The following is a 22,172-nucleotide window of genomic DNA, read 5'->3' on the forward strand; positions in this document are numbered from 1 at the left end:
AATAGCGTTCACATTCAGAAAAATACTGGGATGTAAGTTGATAGTCAACACTCTGTTTCCAGATGGCGTTCCTTGTGAAAAAACTAGGAGTGGTGAAGAAATTGTCACGAGTGGTGGTGATCCTAACCCAAGAAGAACACATTGCCAAGAGACTGATTTTCGACGTCAGTCTCATGATGCAGGCGAGGGAATTAATTTGGATCGTAACAACCCACGTGTTCAACATAGATAAACAAATGACTGATTTACTCATCGGCTCCCTGATTGTGGACGTCAAGGATTTCAACGTGCCCGAGTTTGACGACTGGCTCGTTCAGCGTAAAGTTGTAAGTACGAAAACAATGGAGAACTTAACAGACTGAGTCGGCCACAGCTGGCCATATAGTAATACCCATTTATTGCAAGTGGACTGGACTGTAATGTGTGCTGCCAGCCAATCTTGTACAGCAGACGCTGCACAGTTATTGCAGGCAGATTGGGTCAGGAGCAGAAAGGCGTGCTGTCTGCCTTTATTACCAAGTGCACTGGGGTCACAAGGAGTAGTGGGGGGGGCGGGTGGGGGGTGGGCATAGTACATCAAGGATACAAACATGAACTGGAAGTTTTGACACATGTGCATATACATAAATGTCCAAGTACATTCACATGCTCACACTCACGCATCCCCTCCCCCCACCCCCAATCCCTGCCCCAAATACCCACACCCGAAGCACACACACATGCTCAGAGCATATCAACGGTTGTGCTCATTTAAATATGCACCACATATTGCACATAACTTACGGACAGGGCAAATAACAAAATATGCGATAAATGTTTTCTGATTGCACAGATGGAAGCATCACAAAACCCCAAAAAGCTGAATGTAATTCATCCTTACTGACTTTGCTTTTCCGTTTAGCCAGTTATGGTGCATGTCATCAAGAGTTGGAAAATCAGACCCAATAATCTTGGTGGCAGTTTTAAAAATTTTGTTCAAAGCTGTGATAAATGGAAGTGTTTCCACAACAAACAGTAACAGTGCAGGTGAACACACTTTCAGTGACAACTCTGTGGGGCGCCATAAAAAGTACTGACGCTGTTGTGTTTTCTTGACAATTTTTATCTGAGAATTTTAAAATCACTGATCTTGTTTGTCTTCAGTGATCTACCTAAAATCTAAAACTAGTTCCTTTATTTTTGATACGTTGAATTCTAAGTTCTTATGAGCACACCAGCTGACAAATTCCAGAACTTCTTCCATGTATTCTGACAAGTCACTGTTCGTAATCAGCCTTCCAGAGTAATGTCATCAGCAAACTTAACCATGATATTACATTCTTTATGGGTTGCAAAGTCATGTGTAAATAATGAATTCAACAGTGGGGGTAGAACACATTCTTCTGGGGCGCCTATGTTTAGAATACAAACGGAGGGGGTGAGGTCACCAACTTGTACATGTGGTCTGTATCTTTGTGTGGCAGTGAGAGCCAAAAACAATAAATAAATAAATAAATAATAAATAAAATGAAATGAAATAAAATGAGTCAATAAATAAGAAAAAAAGAAAACAAACAAGCAAACAAACAAACAAAAGATTAAGTTGCGAATAAAAAAGAAGAAGAAAATAAGTATTTAATATATAAATAAATAAATCCCAGGGGTTAATTCCCTTAGAAAATAAATGAAGGCTTAGCTGCTCACATTAAATTTATAATTTGCAGGATCCCACCGCACCCACAACTCGCTCACTTGACTAGAGTTATACAGAACAACGCACAGATAGGACAAACAACGATATCAACACCCAGTCTAATCAGGACACCATACAAAAATTTACAAAACAAATACACAGCCTCACTAACAATACACAAATTATAACTGAGACTGCTTTATCATATTCAAACAACCATTTATTAATCAAGGAGTATTTTAGAAGGGGCTTATAGGATGGACAATGGGCAAAAAAACAACAACACAAAAACAAAACAAAAACAAGAACACACAACCATGCACCTCTAACTTCTTCCAAATTATTTCACAAACAAAAACTACAACAAAAACAAAACAAAAAAAGCCTACAAATTTTCCTTTCCTATTAACAAAACCCAGTCCCAAAATTTGGCAAATCCTAATCTTAACCCCTTACTAAACCCAAATTTTGCTGTTCCTACTCCTAATCATAATCCCTCTAAAAAAAAAATACTAAAAAAACAAACAGAACAAAACAAAACAAAACAAAAACAACAACAACAACAAAAACCCGCTGCCGCCGCACCTCTGCACACAAAACAGACCTTTACATATCAGCCTACGGCAATTTTCAACAAAACAATCTAACACTACATTAGAGCCACAGCAGCTTATCTCAATACTCATTATATAAAAGAGACAATCAGCTGTCACTCCTAGGTAGTGACAGTTAAATCATGCCATTTACAGCATAAACTATCTTTAAGGTAATCACAAAACACACCCTGCAAAACACTGGAACACACACAAAAAAAACTTATTCTTTTCTTTGGTAACATCTTTTAAAACTTTAAATATAAGACTGCAAGAACCAGTCCCAGAGATCTCTTGGCACATTTCAAAAATAAGATCCAAACGTGGATACCCAAAATGGCAAACGTCAGTGTCAACCACAGTAACACCCCAGCATGCACCTGACAGTGTTATTAAAACACTAACAATATTGTTTGTCGCACCAATAGCCAACAGTGGCTCCTGCCTAAATCTGAACTCAGATCAGTTCTCTTCTTTCTCAAATCCACTTTCCACTCCCGCGGTTTTTTTGTTGTTGTTGTTTTGTTGTTTTTGTTTTTGTTTGTTTGTTTCATAAAACCTGGAGAAAATCTTAACCAGATCTACTCAATTTGGCGTCATCCTTTTTATAATTCTACAGACAAACAAAATAGTGTCTTTCATCTATTCCTAGCAACTATCATTTATGCATTTTTCATCATTTTATAAAGAAAATTTACCTCCAGAACAACAGGCTAAACTACTCAGTTCAGTTTCAGTTTCAGTAGCTCAAGGAGGCGTCACTGCGTTCGGACAAATCCATATACGCTACACCACATCTGCCAAGCAGATGCCTGACCAGCAGCGTAACCCAACGCGCTTAGTCAGGCCTTGAGAGAAAAAAAAAATATATATAGCTTACATAAATAAATAAATAACAATTATGATATTTAAAAAAAAAAAGGTAGTAGTAATGAAAATAATGATAAAATAATAATAATAAATAAATAAATAAGACAACAATGATGATAAATAAGCAAATAAATATAAAACATGAAGACACACATTCACACATACACCCACACATGCATAACAGATATGCCCCCAAAACGCAGTTTCACAGATATGAAAGCACAGTCAAATACATATAAACGTACATGAGCTCCAACACACACACACATACACACACACGCACACACACACACATACACCACAAATTACCCAGCACCTCCTCTACCCCCTCCTCCACACACTCATTTCTAGTCTATGTATCGCAGCTTCCACGGCACACACACACACACAGATGAACGCTTACTTGTACAAGCACACACACACGCCCATATCTCCCACCCCCAACCCCCCACACATATATACAAAGACATATATATATATATATAATATATATACGTTCCAATATCCTGTTGCTCCCACAGCGTAGGCATGCATACACTCACATACCTCATCCTCTACCTCACCTCCCTGCACCCCCACCTCCGCCTCACACACACACACACACAACACACACACACACACACACATGCACAGAACTCTCCTGACACTTGTGTACACTTACACTCTCACGCATGCACAAACGCACTCAAAAACACAGACCCACACAAATACACACACGCACAGAGGCTGCCACTGATTGGCCGCAAGAGGGATGGGAAAAGATCTCTGATGCCAAGAACGTGGCGTCTAGTGTGTTGCTCAGTCTATTGTATTTGGAAAAGCCCACAGAGACTCTGCTCCGTTTTGAAGAAATTTGCGCAATGTTGGTTTGGAAATGATGCCGATATTTGTTTGATTTGCAAAGCATCGTGCTCTACCTTTCATGTTAGACTTACGGCCGCTCCCTCTCTCTGCTTTTATTTCTTTGAGGCGATCGATGGTGTGATGGCCTTGTACCTGTTCTTTTTGATATTCTTTGACTTTTCTGAGGATTTCCGATTTTCCTAGATGTAGGCCGCTCGTTGGTGTTGCGTTACCAGCAAGTCTGTCAGCTCGCTCATTTCCCTTAACTCCTGCATGTCCCGGGCAGTATGACCATGTGAGTTTTTTTTATCTGAAAGTTGCGCATTGCCTTATGCCACTCTGGGCTTCCCATTCCGTTTTCAATTTTCTGTTTGAGGTTCATTGAGTCTGTTAGAATCATGGCATGTTGGTTTCCGGGCGTATGGATGGACGATAGCACTGCTAAACTACTACAGGGTGCAGAACATGGCGGCGGCTTGGCGTCTTTGTAAAAACTAAAATCGGACTATTCACATCAAATTTAAAGTATAATCCATACAGTTATTTACATAACAAAAATAATTCTAAAAATGAAATTAAAATACTCTTCAATATTACAAGTATTCTTGGTTAATAAATTAAAAAGAAAAGCATTGATAACAAAAATTTAACTTGCAAATCTTTTTACCTCAATAATCTACAACACAACAAAACGGGAGGTAATCGGAACTTCGGTCCACACTACCACATCCTCCCCAGCTATATTAACTTGCTCCGAAAGTTAACCAAACAAAAAAAAAAAAAATTAAGGAACTTGTTTCAAAAACTAACCAAAAATTATTATTTAATTAACTCGTCCCCAGTTCAACTGCACCTGTGTGCTTTGTCCCCAAGCAGGAAAAGTGTAGCTTGCCTTTGTTCAAATTACAACAAGCTCAACCCATCTACTATGTCCGTTGATTAAGGATAGCATTTACAGCTATTTCCTTATCACAAAGTGGAACCCTTCTCAACAGTTGCCAAACCCCTACAGGTCTACATGATTCATTGACAGAGCAACTGTAACTTGTTAGTAATTAAACTAAGAACAAGCACACCAACAAACATCTCAATGTTAACAGATAAAGGGAGAGTATTTACTTCTGTTCCCTCATCACAAAGAGGCCATCTGTCACCCTCCTACTGAACATGAACATGTATACCACAAACTGGCTAAACTACTTTGCCACTTGCTAGAATTGTAATCAAAAACAAGCTCAACTAACCCTCTGGAAGACAAAACGTCAGTTAGCTATCCAACTTTCGCCAACCACACTTCTGGTAAAAATATTATTAAGTGCTTTTCAGAAGATGGAAATGCTATCATACTGAAAGGTGAGGTTAACCACATTGCACTCTTTAAGATTCAAATGACTTTCCAGCCTCCTGCTCTCCTCCATGGTGGGGCTACTGCAGTTCTGCCACATCATATGGTCAACACGTCCCACAGCTGTTAATGTTCTGGTATGTGTCAGGATGTTCTATTTCATCAGGTTTTCAAGGCAACAGAAAAAAGCATCGCTTAAGGGCTGGGTTCTTGTTTTTTGTTGTTGTGTTTTTTGTTTTTTTAATCATCCTGCCGTGCTCTCTTTCAGCTGGTAATAAGTTCTTCAGTTATTCGTTAATCATTCCAGTGCTTAATCCATCTGTGGCTTTCCAATTTATTTTGTTATTTGATTATGAAGAGTTATGGTGTTAGTGATGTTCATCATTTGATGAACCTGTTAAGCTATTCACATTATTTGAGAGAGAGCAACTGTAGGAAGCGTAGTAATTGCTATTTTTCTTTTGTTGACAGAACAATTTGCGTGATCCTTGGTATCGCTCCTACTGGGAAAAGAAGTTCAAATGTTCCTTGGACAGCGATACTTGTAATACCTCCCAGATCCTCAATAAGAATGACTTGCTTCAGGACTCAGTGTTCACCTATGGCGGCTATGTCACTGACTCGGTCTTTATGATCGCCAATGCCGTCTCTCGGGTTTTGCGCAGCACTGACTGTCACAATGTCAAAAGATCTTCGGCCAGAGGCTGTGTCACTGGCCCACGCCTGCTGAAGGAACTGAAAGCTACATGTCAAAAAGGCTACACTGGTTGGGTGAAGATGACTCCCACGGGTGAAAGTACTGATCGTTACTATGAAATCAGACAAATCAGACCAGAATCGACAGTGACCATTGCCAGCATTAACTCTCACACTGGTCAGTGGCATGACGTTGAGAATGCCACTTGGATCTATCACGATGTCAGTCCAGGTGCTGATTACCCCACGTCGATTTGCAGCCCTCCATGTGGTCCCCATGAAGCAATCGTTTTCAATTCGATGTTCCGGTGCTGCTTTGTTTGCACACCATGCGCTAAAAACGAAATTCTGATGGACAATAATCAGAGATGCGCTGTTTGTCCAGTTTACACTTGGCCAAAAAATAACACGTGTCAGTTCATTGTTCCCAGAACGATGGGCATTACCACATTGATGGGATTGTCACTGGCATTACTGTCCATCCTGTGTCTTTTGGCCTGCCTCTACATCTTCATCTTTTTCCAGCGTCATCGAACCAATCGCATCATCAAGGCCAGCTCTATTGAATTGTCAATGTTTATACTCTTTTCCATCTGCGTCGGGTACATGTCTGTACTGTCCTTCATGATCGAACCAAATGATATCAGTTGCAAAGTCACCTTCGTATTTTGGGGCATTTCCTTCTCTCTGATCTACGGGCCTTTATTTGTGCGGGCCTTATGGGTGTACCGTATCTTCGAGGCCAGTACGGCATCCACAAAGCGGCCTTTTCTGACTGGTGCCAAAACGCAGGTCTTCTTTTGTATCATCATTGTGATTGTGCAGGTAAGCGTACCATCAAGGGATAGGAAATATCAAACTTGAAGCCAAATCCAATTCCAGTTCCATATTTCTAAACAGTTTTTGCTATTGCAAAAAGTGACCCATGCATTTCCTCCCAAGGTACAGATGGATCCACCGCTTCTAACCTGATCCATACTGACACAGACTGACAGAGTGACAGTTACTCATTATGTGCAAAGTTTTAAGTCACAGGTTTAATTTCCCCAGTTTATGGGAAAATACAGATGAGGGGGGACAGACCCAGAAAACGTAACTTCTTGGGAACCTAGACATGGCCTAAGAACAATAGGGCGAAACAAAAACTTCGAGGAACATAGGGCTGAACCGTAAGAACAAAACACATTCACATGCACTCTAAAAATTCGCATGATTGTAATGCTTTATTTGATGAAATGTCTCTGGTGTAGCTGTATTGTGATGATGGCATAATGTGTGAATTACTATAGAAGTGATTTTAATATTTGTTATTGTTTTTAATCAAAATGTGCTTGTGTGTATTTGAGAGTAATGGGTAGAAATAGTGAAGGAATACAAAATATGCGTAAATTACAATTAGTCTGATTTTTAACATATAATTACACACACACACACACACACACATATATATATATATATATATATATATATTATATTCTTTTTAATGCTCAGCCAGTCCATGCAATCCCGACATTGAGCCACGGCCAAAGGCTTTATAAGCTGATTCTATAAGCTGTTTTGTCTGTTCTTTAGAATCATTACAACATTTTAACAAATTGAATATTTAGGGTTTTTTTGCATACTTTTTAAGGTGGCTTTCTGTGACGTTTTTGTCTCAGACTTGATGAATTTCACGTTGTTTGCATCAGTTTGTTTGCTTATTCATTTCCCCCCAAGATTCTATCTTTATTCTTCACTGTATTGCTTTCATCATTGTCCTTTCTCTTTTTGAGTTTGAAGTGTGAGATCTGACTATACCTGATCGTTATGTCGCATTCCACCATGTGATGGCTGAACTTAGAGACCCACGTTGACCAGGGTCTCCGAGTACTCCCGTGTTATGACCAGGACAATGTTTCTCTTGAGACAGATCATAAAGGGAGGGCTTAACCAGTTTGGGAGGGGACAGAGGGGAAGCAAGGTCGTGCCTCCTTTGACTCTAATACCTTATATCATCCCAGTTGGTGGGTGGTTCAGGTGAGGGCCGTGCCCATAGTTTGGCCAGTGTTAGAGTTGGGGCGTGAAATTTCCTCTCAGGGGGAATTCGTGACCACGGTTTTCTCACAGCAGTGCACCGAGACTGCTGTCAGTAGTGGCTTTGATCTCTCTGTTCCCGTCTCCCATACCAAGTCCCCCCTCCACTTCCCCTCAGTGAGGGAGAAAGTCCATGCTCAGGTGGGTATCTTCAACTCACCCCAGGTCAGAGCACCCCAGTATCCTTACAGGAGAGGAAACTGGTCATGTGACACTTGCTGTCCACCTTCCTTCCCCCTGAGGGGGAGACCATCTTCTGACAGGCAACCCTGCTATCTGAGCATTTTTTTGTGCTAGGAGAGACTGGTGCACGTCAGGTGGTTCTGGGCTGTTGTCTTATCAATCCACCTGTGGGTTCAGCATCTAGGTTGGACCTTACCTTCCTCTGACCTGGGCAAGTTACTCCCATCCAGAAGGTAAGGACACCTGCTATCCTTGAGGATGGTAGTACATGGTGGCTGGTGCCCACGGATGGAATCCCCAAAGTTACCCGTACTGGGTTTTCTCCTGAGACACGCTGGGCTGCATGGACTCCCACACTCTCCCCTCCAGTCTAAATCCAGCACTACTTATTGATTAGTATTCAGTGTTCCTGGAGAGAGGGGTGGGGGGGTGTGCTCCGTAGGGCGTATGCTCAACATGTGAAGGCCCAGCATACCTGTTCACAGGTGGGGCTAGGATTTCAGTTCTGTCTGGAACATGAAGTACTTAATCAGGCTTCCTTAGATGCCGAAGAAAATTTTGAGAGTGCCACCTCACCTCTCTCCTCAGGAGAACGTACCCCTCTTGTTTAGCAAGGGATCAGACTGAGCTAAACTCTGTCATAGTTGAGTTAGAAACCCTGTATAACTGAGTAATCTATGCAGAGATGATGTTCGTCCTTCGGATTCGAAGATGACAATGGCTTAAAAAATCAGGTAGAAGATTTGTGGGTCCGAGGCCATTGTGGGACACAAGTGAGTGTATGTGTCGTGGCAGTGGATGCTGCTTGGGCATTGTGCACAGCACGCTGTCGTTACGCCTCTGTGTTCGACCATCACCATCCATTTCTGTCTTAAGTGAGTTAAGAAATGTTGCTTTTTATTCCTTTTTTTCACTTGTCAAGGTAGAGATTGCTCGCCTAAAGAAAACCTCTCTCCCCCCCGCCTCTCTCTCTTTCTGAATTATTTTTCAGATTTTTTTTTTATATATGGGGAGACTAATAGGTACCCACTGTACATAAATTCAGCTGTTAAATGTGTTAGATACTGGTTTAAGTTAAGGAGTATTTGTATTTGTATTTCATTTTATCACAACAGATTTCTCTGTGTGAAATTCGGGCTGCTCTCCCCAGGGAGAGTGCATTGCTACACTACAGCGCCACCCTTTAAAAAAAAAAAAAAATGCGTGCAGTTTTTTTTGTTTTTCCTATCGAAGTGGATTTTTCAACAGAATTTTGCTAGGAACCAACTTTTTGTTGCCGAGGGTTCTTTTACGTGCGCTAAGTGCATGCTGCACACGGGACCTCAGTTTATCGTCTCATCCGAATGACTAGTGTCCAGACCACCACTCTAGGTCTAGTGGAGTGGGAGAAAATATCGGTGGCTGAGCCGTGTTCCGAACCAGCGCGCTCAGATTCTCTCGCTTCCTAGGCGGACGTGTTACCTCTAGGCCATCACTCCAGATGGAGTATTGACGAATCAAGAATACAACGGAAAGCATAAAACATGCTGTTTGATATGGATACACGTATTAAAAGAAATTGTGCTACAGATGTTCGCAGTAAACTGAATATGTTTGGTTTTGGTTGTTTGGATAAATCAAGGTGTGGATGTTACGCGCTTTTTATGTGCCTTTAAAGAAAGACTAATTTCATGCAGATTTCACGAATTTTGCGCAATTCCCGACAGTTGAAGGTATTTAATGCTGAGTCTCTGAAATTTCTACACATTATTATCGGTACAGACAGCACATTGAAGAGGCTTTGATTTGTCAAATGTGTAATGATATGAAAGAAGATAGGGTATATTTTGTGTTAAACTGTTCTGCTTTAATTGATTTTAGAGTTCAGTATATTCCGTTAAAGTATTATGAATAGCCTAGTATTTTTCGGTAAAGTCTATTTCTAACATCAAAGCACGAACGTACCATTAGAAGCCTATCGATTTATTTGTATAAAGCAGTCAAATTTCGATCGATTGATGTTTCTTAAAGATGACTGATAGTAGACTGTTCATTGTTTTGAATTGACATATGTTCAGTAACTGTTCAGCTGTACCCCATCATGAAGGTCAGTGGCCAATATGTGATTAATCTCTCTCTCTCTCTCTCTCTCTCTCTCTTCCAAGGTATTGTGCGGACGTGTGGATGTGAGTGAATGTTTCAATTTGAACAGTCATGTTGTCTGCTCATTGAAGTGATTCATGAAGATCTGTGTGCGTGCGTGCGTGCGTGTGTGTGTGTGTGAGTGTGTGTGTGTGTGTGTGTGTGTGCGACTTCCACTTTCTCGTTTGCAGTTGGCAATTCTTGTCTTTCCTATGCTGCATTTTATCCATTGGAATAAATTATCGATGCTGTTTCGTAATAAACCCGACGTTGTGCTGACCTGTTCATGGCCTCCTCAAAGTGTTGCCTTCTTCCTGATCTCCAATTGCCCGCTGATGGTTGGCAGTGCTATACTGGCTTTTAAAACACGCCATCTCCCCCACACCTTCAACGAAAGCCACTTCATTTTGATCTGCGTTTGTACTACTCTGATCGTCTTCATCAGCTTCATTCCCACCTACCTAACGACCATTTATGAACTGACCAAGGTGCAGATCCTTGCAATTATCCTGATACTCAACCACACCGTGGCTGTGACCTTTTTGTTTATACCCAAGATCTACTCTGTGCTATACAGGGGAGATCTACAATTAAGCACCAGAACATGCACATCTACACGGCTGAAATTACCGAAAAGCAGAAGTACCAACTCTTCATCAAGACCTTCCTCGCAGGAAACATTCATACGAAAGCCAGTCAGTATAGATCGCCCTCCTGTTCAGTCAGACACTGACCCTGAAACAGCCAGTGGTACTTCCGTTCATGTTCTCGATAAGCCTGATCCTGCAAGGACTGGACATGAAATTGAAGAAGCAGTTCAATCAGACACTGGCCCTGAACAGTCAGTCAGTACAGATTCCTCTCTTGTCATTTCTCCACCAACTGATCAGCAACAGAAAACTAGAGAAGCAATTCAATCACACACTGGTCCAGAAGCAGGTATTGCTGCTTCTGTTTCTTCAGCCAATAAGTCTGATCCTGCAAAGACTGGACATGAAACTGAAGAAGCAGTTCAATCAGACATTGGTCAAGAAGCACTTATTGGTTCTTCTGTTTCTTTAGCCAAAATACATTATGTTGGACATGACACTGAAAAAGCAGCTCAATCAGGTCCTAGTCCTGAAACAGTGCCTGTTGCTGATCAGAATGACACTGGTCAGGAAGCACTTATTGGTTCTTCTGTTTCTTTAGCCAAAATACATTATGTTGGACATGACACTGAAAAAGCAGCTCAATCAGGTCCTAGTCCTGAAACAGTGCCTGTTGCTGATCAGAATGACACTGGTCAAGAAGCACTTATTGGTTCTTCTGTTTCTTTAGCCAAAATACATTATGTTGGACATGACACTGAAAAAGCAGCTCAATCAGGCACTAGTCCTGAAACAGTGCCTGTTGCTGATCAGAATCTGGCTTCAGAGACAACTGGTATTCTTGATTCTGTCACAGGGATGCTTCTATCAAATAAAATCTCTTAAACCATATTGTTTCTTTTGTTTCTTAAGCAAAGTATGAGTACGGAAGCACTGTTTACGTTGAATTAAACCTAGCATGTCATTTTCGATTTAGAATAGCAGCTTGTTAAAATGTAAATTGATATTTTGCTGTTGATATTTGTTCCCTTGCGAGTTTGGTTATTTTCTTTGAAGTATGCTACAAACTTTTGTGTATCCATTATTATGGTTCATTTGTGATGAGATTAGTGAATCTGGTATTTAGTGTCCTGCTCCATTGAATCAAGTTAACTGATCAGTCTATTTATAACTTGGCTGGCTTGTTGCTAAGCTGAAAAGACACACACACACACACACACACACACACACATACGCACACACACACATACACACACACACACACACACACACACACACACACACACACACACACAGACATGATGAGTTTAAACGTAATGTTTCTTTGTTTCTTGGACAAAGTGTGAATACGGAAGCAATGTTTTTGTTGAATTAAATTTTGGTCAATAAACATGTCATTAACAGCAGCCCCGACACATACACACATACATACACACACGCGCGCTCACACACACACGCACGCACACACACACACACACACACACACACACACACACACACACAATGATGTTCGTCCTTGGGATTCAAAGATGACCATGGCTTAAAAAAGCAGATGGAAGATTGGTGGCCGTTGATCCGGAGGTGACTGATGAGGACAATCCGGGCCCTGAAGGCTCGTCCACATGTGGGACACAAGTGAGTGGGTGCTGTCGCGGCAGTGGATGCTGATCGGGCCTTGCGCACAGCATGCTTTCGTTGCACCTCGGTGGTGCGCCTGGCTTCAGCTGCACGGGCTCCTGTGGTGATCTTGCTGTGCCAAGCCGAACGGTCCAGAGCAAGCGTCTCCCACGTGTTGATGTCGATGCCCAGTTCTTTGAAGGACGCTTTGATGCAGTCTTTATAGCGTTTCCTCTGCACTCCAGCTGAGCGTTTACCCTGACAGTTCTCTGTACAGCAACTGCTTAGGCAGGCGACTGTCCGGCATTCTAACAACATGTCCAGCCCACCTGGCTTGGGCTTTCTGCAGGAGGGTGTAGATGTTGCAGAAGTCAACTCGTTCCAGAACTTCCATGTGAGGGATTTTGTCCTGCCACCTGATGTGGAGAAGTCTGCAGAGACAGCTCAAGTGGAAGCTGTTTGGCGTGTCTGCTGTAGACTGTCCAGGTCTCGCTGGCATAAAGGAGGGTGGTAAGGACCACTGCACAGTAGACCTTCAGCTTGGTGGTAGCACTCAGTCCTCTTCGCCCCCGGACGTTCTCATAGAGTCTCCCAAAGGTAGAGCTGGCTTTGGCAGTCCTGTTGTTTACCTCTTCGTCTATGTTCACTGCGCGAGAGAGCGTGCTGCCCAGGTAGGTGAAGTTGTCAACTGCCTGGAGGTTCTGCCCCTTCACTGTGGTGCACGGCTCCTGGTATGACTTCCCTGGGGTAGGCTGGTACATAACTTCGGTCCTTTCGGTGCTGATGGTGAGACCAAAGTTGATGCAGGCTTGTGAGAAGCAGTCCATTTCACACTGCATTTTCTGCTCTGAGCTGGTGTTGAGTGCACAGTCATCAGCAAACAAGAAGATTCTTTCGCCTTTGTAACAGCCTCCCGTCAGTCCTGTACATGATGTGGATTCCTTTTTCACAGTCACAGAAGGCATCTGTCAGCATCGCAGAGAATACCATACTGAACAGAGTAGGGGCGAGAACGCAGCCTTGTTTGACGCAGTTTGTCACTGGGAAGGTCTCTGACTCGTCTCCGTCATCCAGAACCTTACACAATCATGCCGTCGTAGAACTGCTGGACGATTGTGGTGAACTTGCTGGGGCAGCCAAACTTCTCCATGATGTTCCACAAGCCTTCTATGCTGACTGTATCAAAAGCCTTGGTCAGATTGGCAAAGGTCATAAAGAGGTCGCTGTGTTGGTCCGGCATTTTTCCTGGAGCTGGCGCATAATAAAAATCATGTGCACAGTCCCATGATCAGCGTGGAGGCCGCACTGGCTTTCTGGAAGGACACCCTGCTTAAGATATTGGAGAAGTGGTTTGAGCAGGACACAGGCCAGAATCTTCCCAGCAGTGGACAAGAGGGTGATACCTCAGTGGTTGTTGCAAGACTGCTGGTTGCCTTTTCTGGCATTTTTCAGCTGTTGCGGGATCTGTTTCTCGTTCCACATGGACTGGAAGGGTTCAGTCAGCTTTTGCATTATGGCAGGGCCTCCTGCTTTGTATACCTCAGCAGGAATTGCATCGGATCATGGCGCTTTGCTACAGGATAGTTGCTTCAGTGTCTTCCTGACTTCATCATCTGTAGGGAGGTGTCAAGGTCCTTGATTTCTACCTGGGGCATGCGAGCAATGGCCTCGTCGTTGATGTTGGCAGGACGGCTGAGGATGTTGTGAAAGTGCTCAACCTGCCGCTCCAGAATCTGCTTCTCTGTCAGCAGCTGCGTCCTATCCGCATTGAGGTTAGGTGATAGGGTCTGTATACAACTTTAAGTGCATCGTAGAAGCGCTTTCTGCCATGGCTGTCTACGCAGCCCTGGATTTCATCCACCTTCTTGCTGAGCCAGCTGTCCTGCATGTAGCAAAATTTTCTTCTGCACCTTTCTTTTTGCGGTAGCAAGGCATCTTCCTTCGCCTGTGACGTATGCTCTCAACAGATGCTTTTTCTTGTTTCTTCATCATTTACATAGAACCAGCCTTGGTCTCTTCAGGTTGCTGGTCATAGATGTTCGAGGGCAGTAGTGTAGACAGCGTCTTTGAAGGCCATCCACTATTCCTCAACGCTGGTCCCGTATTTCTGTAGTGTGTCTGGCAGTCTGCCTTCAAGATCGTCGGGGAGTTCTTCTGCAACCTTGCTGCTTTTCAGCTTGGAGAAATTCAGCCTCTTTGCAGTCTTCTCACCTTAGGGTCTTCTCATGGGCAGATTGCGAAGCCTGAACTTGGACAAAATTAGGCAGTGGTCGCTCCAGCAGTCAGCACCACACATGGCTCTCATCACTCTGTCATCCAGCCTTTCCCTCTTCCTAGTGATGACGTAGTCAATAAGGTTCCAGTGCCTGGAGCGAAGCTGCACCTATGACATTTTCTTACGGGTGAGTAGGCTGAACAGGTTGTTGGTGCTGACAAGGTCATATGTGGCACACATCTTGAAGAGCAGAAGGCCGTTGCTGTTACACTTGCCAGTGCCGTGTCTTCCAGTGATCCCTTCCCAGGTTTGATAGTCTGTCCCTACTCTAGCATTGAAGTCCCCGAGAACAGTGGGCTTCTCTGACAGTGGGACTGCTGAAATGAAGGCGTCAAGTTCTTCATATAATTTGTCTGTAATGTTATCCGGGTTGGTCATGGTGGGAGCATTGGCATTAATCAGCGTTGCACTCTTCCTGTTTGAAAGTGGTACCTTTTGGAAGCTTGGTGAGATTACAGGCGAAGTGAGATTTTATGGCAAATTCCACGTCTGCTGCTCGTCGTTCAGCGCTGCTGCGACCACTCGAGAAGATTGTGTGTCCACTACCACGTTCTGGCCCTGTCTGCTCGGTGTGTTTCGCTGAGAGCTGCTATGTCCACATTGTAGCGAGCAGGCTCTTTGGCAACCAGTGCAGTTCTTTTCTCTGATCTGTCTGCCTTGATGTTATCCATTAGAGTTCTCACGTTCCATGTGCCAAAACTGAGCGCTATCACTTTGTTCTTCTCTTTTGTTTGTTGACTGCTGTGAGAGATCCTCACCAACTGCGATAAGCTGGCCAGGGAGAAATGAAGTAGCTTATGTTGGAGGCACCTTTTCTAGCCCCTGCCTCGATGGAGGTGAGCAGAGCGATCCTAAAGAGCGCTGCTGAGACACCCAGGGGGCTGCCGAACTCCACTGATGCTTTGGTCCAGTAGAGAGCGACCCTATGCCCTGGCCCACCTGTGCGCAGGTTTGTGACTCCAGCTTCCCAGTGTATCCACACCTGCTTCTTCGCCACGCCCCCATTGCCACAGGACTCGAGGTGTTGCGCGGTGTAGTTTGAAGTCATGACGTGCTTGACCTGGATTGAAGTGTGGGACAGTTGCGCAGGTCATCAGCCTCACTATCTCGTCTCACTGCGCCCTTCTCCCGTTCCAAGGCACATTGCTGAAAATCGTCTTTCTGTCTGTTAACCTATGATGGTTTGTTCCGCGCAGTCCGCTGAATCCAGGCTTCACACTCTAGGTGGACAAGCCCTAAATGTTGTGGGTCCACAGTAGTTTTTGTGGCATACTCGAAAGTCTCCCTACGCTTTTTTGGCATCCTCATCCGCCACTGCAGATGTTGGGAGATGTCTCCCTTTTCACCTGCTCTGCCGTTGGGATGACCTCTTCGTATTTGGCCTATGGGGTTGGGTGCCAGGGCATATCCACACATCGGTGGGCCATGCGCGCCACACGTTATGTATCGGGGGCCAGCAACCACCTCCCTTAAAAGCCATCTTTAATGATGTGCCAGATCTGGGGCAGTATTCAAGACCAAATCATTTTGCCTGAAGGCAAGTTACCCTTGACAGGGCAGGGACCCACAGTTACAGTTTGCCTTGAAGGCCAGGTTTTCTTCATATTCAAGACACACAAAGTGCACTCAGGCAGGACCTGTGGTCTATAATTCTGCACATGCTCTTTTACTTCACACCACTCCACAGTGTGACAAGAACAAAAAAGAAAAAAAAAAAGGCTTCAATGGCAAAGCATCGATTAAAGTCAGCAACTTGTCAAATGTAGAGGCCATTTTCATAATCTGACACATTGTCCTCCCTGCTTTACAGCTAATTGCAAAATATTCGGATTCAAATATTTCTGTGAAATGAACAAATTTCAATGATCTGCAAACTTCGGGCATTCCAAATCTATCGTTTGCAAGTACACTCACTTCACAGCTACATGCGTAATTCATATGGAATATAATGACGCCTGCCAGTCTCAATAGGTCAATTTTGACTGCCAAGCAAACAAAGGATGAAATTAAACTATCAGAGGCAATATTCAAGACACGGTCTCTCTGCAAAACACCCGTTTTCCCTTAAAATAACCACCCCAACAAAAGGATTCGCCATACTTACCTCTGCTTCGCGGGCTGTCACTCACGGCAGATAGTAAGGGTAAGTTGCCTTTGGGTTTGTAGAACCACAGGTAGGTTTTTGTGTTCCTGAATACCGGATATTGCAACCCTCGGGCAGTTTGCCATGCCTCAGACAGATTACCCACAGGCACACATTTAACTGTAGGCACGATGGTCTCTTGAATACGGCCCCTGGCAGAGACTATCCCTCTCCAGATCAGATTTTCATGTTGGATTTACTCCCCGCATGCGGCAGGTAGTACTGGATTATACACCGTGTATGTGTGTGTGTGTCTGCATATGTGTGTGTGTGTGCATCCATATCAGAATCAGAATCAATTTTAATGTCAATTAAACCTGAACAAGGTTTATAAGACATGCATGCAAAGTTACATGAAACCACGCACAAAAAAAAGCAAAACAGAAATAGATAAATATTGAACAAGACATTGAATCACTCTTGCACACTATAGCGTTTTTGACAGCAGTTACTGACAAATTTCCCAAACAGTCCCACAAGTTTGTCTTCCAGTATTAGCTGACTGGGTTTAATAATATTTGGAATTTTTTGTATGAATTCTATTCTAATTTTTTTGTATAATTCGCAGTAATCTGAGAAATGAAATTATCCTCTATTGTTTGACATTGTAAACATAGTCTCCTTTCTTTTGGAATGTTGAAATATCGGCCTTTTTCTATTGCTAAATCATGACAGGATATTCTTAATTTGCACAATGATTGGGTTTTAAAAAATTTTTTTATTATAATTAAGATATCCTTCAAGCAAATAAGGCATGGTTCTGTATTCACGAGTAATTTTTATTATAGAATAGTAGTTTAGATTTATTTTCAGATTTGTTTCTCTTCCAGAATAAAACATATCCATATTCTAGTTTATTCACTATAACGTGGCTAAGTCTATGAATATTGAATGTTGACTGATTATTCCAAACGTGTCCTAAACCAAGATTCTCTAATATAATTTCAATGAAATTAATCCATGTTAGCTGTTTTGTTTCCTCTGTAAGCATGTCATCATATACAAGTTTGATATACGAATTTTCTTGTGCCTGTGTTATGTGAAACCAAACTTTTATTACTTGACAAATCACTTTTAAACTTAAGGGGTATTTTACCTATTTCACCAAGTATTGCTAAATTTGTGGCTTTTTTGTGGACACCCAGTATTTGTTTAAAAAAGTTTAGATGAACATGTTCATGAGGAAATTTGTTCATGAGACAATGGCTATATAGTTTGTCAAAGGTAAAACTAGCATCAGCTTTTTCACAAGTGGGGAACCATATTTCTGCTCCACACGTTAGTATTGGTGAAACGAGACTATCAAATAATTTCGATATTATATGTATGCTTATGTTTTTATTCTTGGAAGATCTTTTAAGAATATGAGAAGCTTTATTACCTTGTTTTGCCAGATTTTCCATAGCCTTTTCAAAATTGCCTGATTTATGGAATATCATTCCCAGGTATTTATATTCTTCAGTTGTTTCTATAACTTCTGTTCCACATTTAAATAACATTCGAGCTCGTGGTTGTGATCTCGAAAATATGACAACTTTTGTTTTGCCTCTATTGATTTCAATACCTCATTGTTTACAATATAAATGTAACTGGTTTAGTTTCAGCTGTAGGCTATGTTTAGATTTTGAAAGTAATACTAAGTCATCAGCATATAAAAGACAAGAGATACTTTTGTTTTGAGAATGACTAACTGTTGGCGAATCGGTATCTGGGAGCCAATCAACAATATCATGTATAAATATATTAAATAACGTGGGGCTCAGTGTATTTCCCTGTAGTACTCCTCTTCGAACATAGATTGAAGGGGAGAAAGGGGAGAATCCATTTTCATTTTGGGTGCAGACTTTTGTTTCTGTATACAAACTTTTTTTTTTTTTTTTTTTTTTTTTTTGTTTAATTGAAGCACCTACCTCGAAAACCGATTTTTTTTTTTTTTTTTTTTTTTTTTTTTTTTTTTTTTGTAAACATACCTGCATGTGAAATGCTATCAAACACTTTTTTGAAATCCACGAAACATGCGTATAATCTGTTCGTTCTGTTTTTCATGGTGTAATCAACAATTTTTTTCAAAACAAAAATATGATCTGTAGTTCTAAAACCTTTTCGAAATCCAGCTTGTTCTTGTTTGATTCTAAATAATCATTTAATCTGCTGTTGAGGATTAGACAAAGTAGATTGCTTAAAGAACAATTGATAGTTATTCCTCTGTAGTTATTTGGGTTTGATTTATCTCCCTCTTTATGAATTGGGATAGATATCCCATTTTTTTTCCACAAATCCGGATAACATCCAGTTTTTAGAATGTAGTTAAGTACTGTTTTAAATGTCGGAAGTAAGTCCGGTAAAACAGCTTTAATTATCTCATTTCTGATACCGTCTATGCCCGGTGATTTGTTGTTCTTCAATTTTTGGCACGCTTTTATTACCTCTGTGTCAGATATATCATTATCTAAATAAGTGTTATTACAATCCACATTGTTAAGACCGTTTTTCATCCCATTATCACTGGTATTTTGGTTTTCATCATCCATACCAACTTTGTTTCCAATAAGTTCATTTAAGTGGGTAATCCATCTTTTAACTGACAGGGATTGTGTGTTTTGATGCGTTTCCATTGTTTTTAGCTGTTTCATTTTTTTCCACAATGTATTTGGATCATAGGCTAGATCTTTGTTTAGCGAGTCAACTAGTTTTGATTTATACATTCTCCTTTTTTTCTTAACAATTTTATTATAAAGTTTTCTCTTATAAAAGTATTTCTGATGAAGATTTCTGTTAAATGTGTTTCTGTTTAAAGCATTTAGAATTGATTTCCATTCTTCGCGTTGTACAACACATTCCTTGTCAAACCATTTTTTTATGTCGCCTTCCATAATTTATGTCAGGAGGTCTCTCTGTGTGTAAAAGTGCACGTGTGTGTATTTGTATTTGTGTATGTGTGTGTGTGAGAGAGAGAGAGAGAGAGAGAGAGAAAGAGTTGCGATATACATTGTGTGTGTGCTTGGGGGTTGGGGTGTGTGTATGTGGGAGCTATGGAATATAGGAATGTGTGTTTTTATGTGTTGGGGCTCGTGTGCTTTTATACGTAGTGTTGGGCCTTTGTACATTTGTTTGTGCTTTCATATCCAACTATGTGTGTGTTTGTGTTTTTTGTTTTGCTTTTTTGTTGTTTTTTTTGTGTGTTTTTTACATTCATTTGCTTATTTGCTATTATTGTCATTTCTTATTCTTTGTTTCTACATTTAATTTTATTTCTGTATCTATTCGCTTGCTTAACAAAAAGTGGAAGATTTATTTATTTCAGTTATTTGCTATTGTCATTGTTATTCTTTATTTCTACATTTCATGTTATTTCTTTATCTGTTCGCTTGCTTTGATAAAAAAGAAAGAAGATTTATTCATTCATTTATTTTAATTAATCTGGACATGAATTTGATGACATCAATTCATATATCTTTATACTGGGACTGACAAAGTGCGTTGAGTTATGTTGCTGGTCAGGCATCTCCTTAGCAGATGTGGTATAGCGTATATGGATTGGTTGCAATGCTGTGATGTCTTCCTGAGTAACTGAACTGAACTCTCTCTCTCTCTCTCTCTCTCTACAAAATATGTAATCACCCCTTCAAATGGGGCCATGGCCTTATTGAATAAACTTTCGTTTCTCGTTTCTCTCTCTGTGTCTCTCTCACTGTGTGTGTGTGTGTGTGTGACTATGGAAGTTAAAGCTGCGACACGTGCTATCCAGTGGCTGTCATCTATTCACACACCTGGAAATCAACATGCCATGATTCTGACTGAATGAACCTCATTAAAAAACAAAAACAAAACAAAAAAAAAACGGTGGAATGGGAAGCCCAGAGTGGCATGAGGCAATGCGCAACTTTCAGACTCAAAAGCACTGCCCCGAACATGCAGGTGTTATGGGAAATGAGCGTGCTGACAGCCTTGCTGGTCACAATCTGAAGTCCTAAGAAAAGCAAACGAGTAGCTCAAAACCAGGTAGGTATACAACGCCATCACACCATCTATTGCCTCAAATGAATTTCCAAACCAACATTGCGCAATTTTCTTCAAAACGGAATAGAATCTTTCTGGACTTTCCCAAATACATTAGACTGATGAGCAACACGCTAGACGCCACCGTCATGACATCATAAATCTGTGTGTGTGTGTGTGCGCGCGCATGCGTTAGGAGAGCTCTGTGCATGTGCAAGTGCATGTGTGTATATTCCTCTGTGTGAGAGTGTGTTTATGTGTGTGTGTGCGTTGTGGAAGCTGTAATATGTAAAACTGTGTGTATGCGCGCACGTGTGTGTGTGTTAGGTTGGGGTGTGTGTATGTCTGTATTGTGGGAGCTACGGAATATCTTTTTATCCAGTTCGTATAAGAGTTTTCACCTTCCAAACTATATTCTAAGTATTATGAACATAGATGCGCGCGTTCAAACACAAAGTGTAAACATCTTCGAACAGGGTGTAGCGGAGGTAGACTCAGACGACTTAATCCTTTTTTCCGTAAAGATTGCTGTCTCGTCCTCCCTGTGTGTTTATGATAATTCAGGTTCAGGACACAGAAGAAAGAAGGTTCAACATAGTCCACTTGCCCTCATAAACCCTCTTAAATCATCCTCAGCACACATGCACCAACAGCGCCGCTTTAAAAGATCACTCTTTTTGTCGGATCACCGTGATATTTTGTGAAACACACACACACACACACACTCGCGCGCGCACACACACTCACGAAAGCACGCAAGCACAAACCCTGTTAGTACCGTCGTCACAAGTTGGTTCATTTCTACCAACCAGTCTGAGGTTATGGAAGTAACTAACATACTCTTCAATCCACTGCTTTTGGGAGGTTCCAGAATGATTCTGCTCCACCAAAAAGATAAACAGAAAGAAAATTGTCTGGGCGGTCGTTTGACAAATAATGGCTGTTGATCTCCCCTTCAGGTTAGACTTAGCTGCTATCTCTCTCAATCTTTCTTTCTTTGAGGCGATAATTGGTGTGATGGCCTTGTACCCCCTTTTAATCAGGGACTTGCATCCACTTTACATTTCTTGAGACAACAGATCTTCCCAGATGTACAATTCCTTTTGTAGTTGCGCCACCAGCGGCTGTCGGCTGATTTATTTCCCTAACACT

At 41.7% G+C, this 22,172-nt stretch overlaps 1 protein-coding gene across 1 annotated transcript; it reads left to right on the forward strand.

Moving 5' to 3' along the window:
- Window positions 1-236: 236 nt before the first annotated feature.
- LOC143292317 (metabotropic glutamate receptor 3-like) lies at window positions 237-11,458 on the forward strand. Its single transcript, XM_076602505.1, has 6 exons — window positions 237-326; window positions 5,795-6,197; window positions 6,405-6,844; window positions 8,036-8,271; window positions 10,743-11,091; window positions 11,360-11,458. The coding sequence occupies exons 1-6, from the start codon at window positions 237-239 to the stop codon at window positions 11,456-11,458; spliced, it is 1,617 nt and encodes a 538-aa protein (XP_076458620.1).
- The last annotated feature ends 10,714 nt before the right edge of the window (window positions 11,459-22,172 follow it).

This window comes from Babylonia areolata, chromosome 18 (genome assembly GCF_041734735.1).
Source record: "Babylonia areolata isolate BAREFJ2019XMU chromosome 18, ASM4173473v1, whole genome shotgun sequence".
Classification (NCBI taxonomy): domain Eukaryota; kingdom Metazoa; phylum Mollusca; class Gastropoda; order Neogastropoda; family Buccinidae; genus Babylonia; species Babylonia areolata.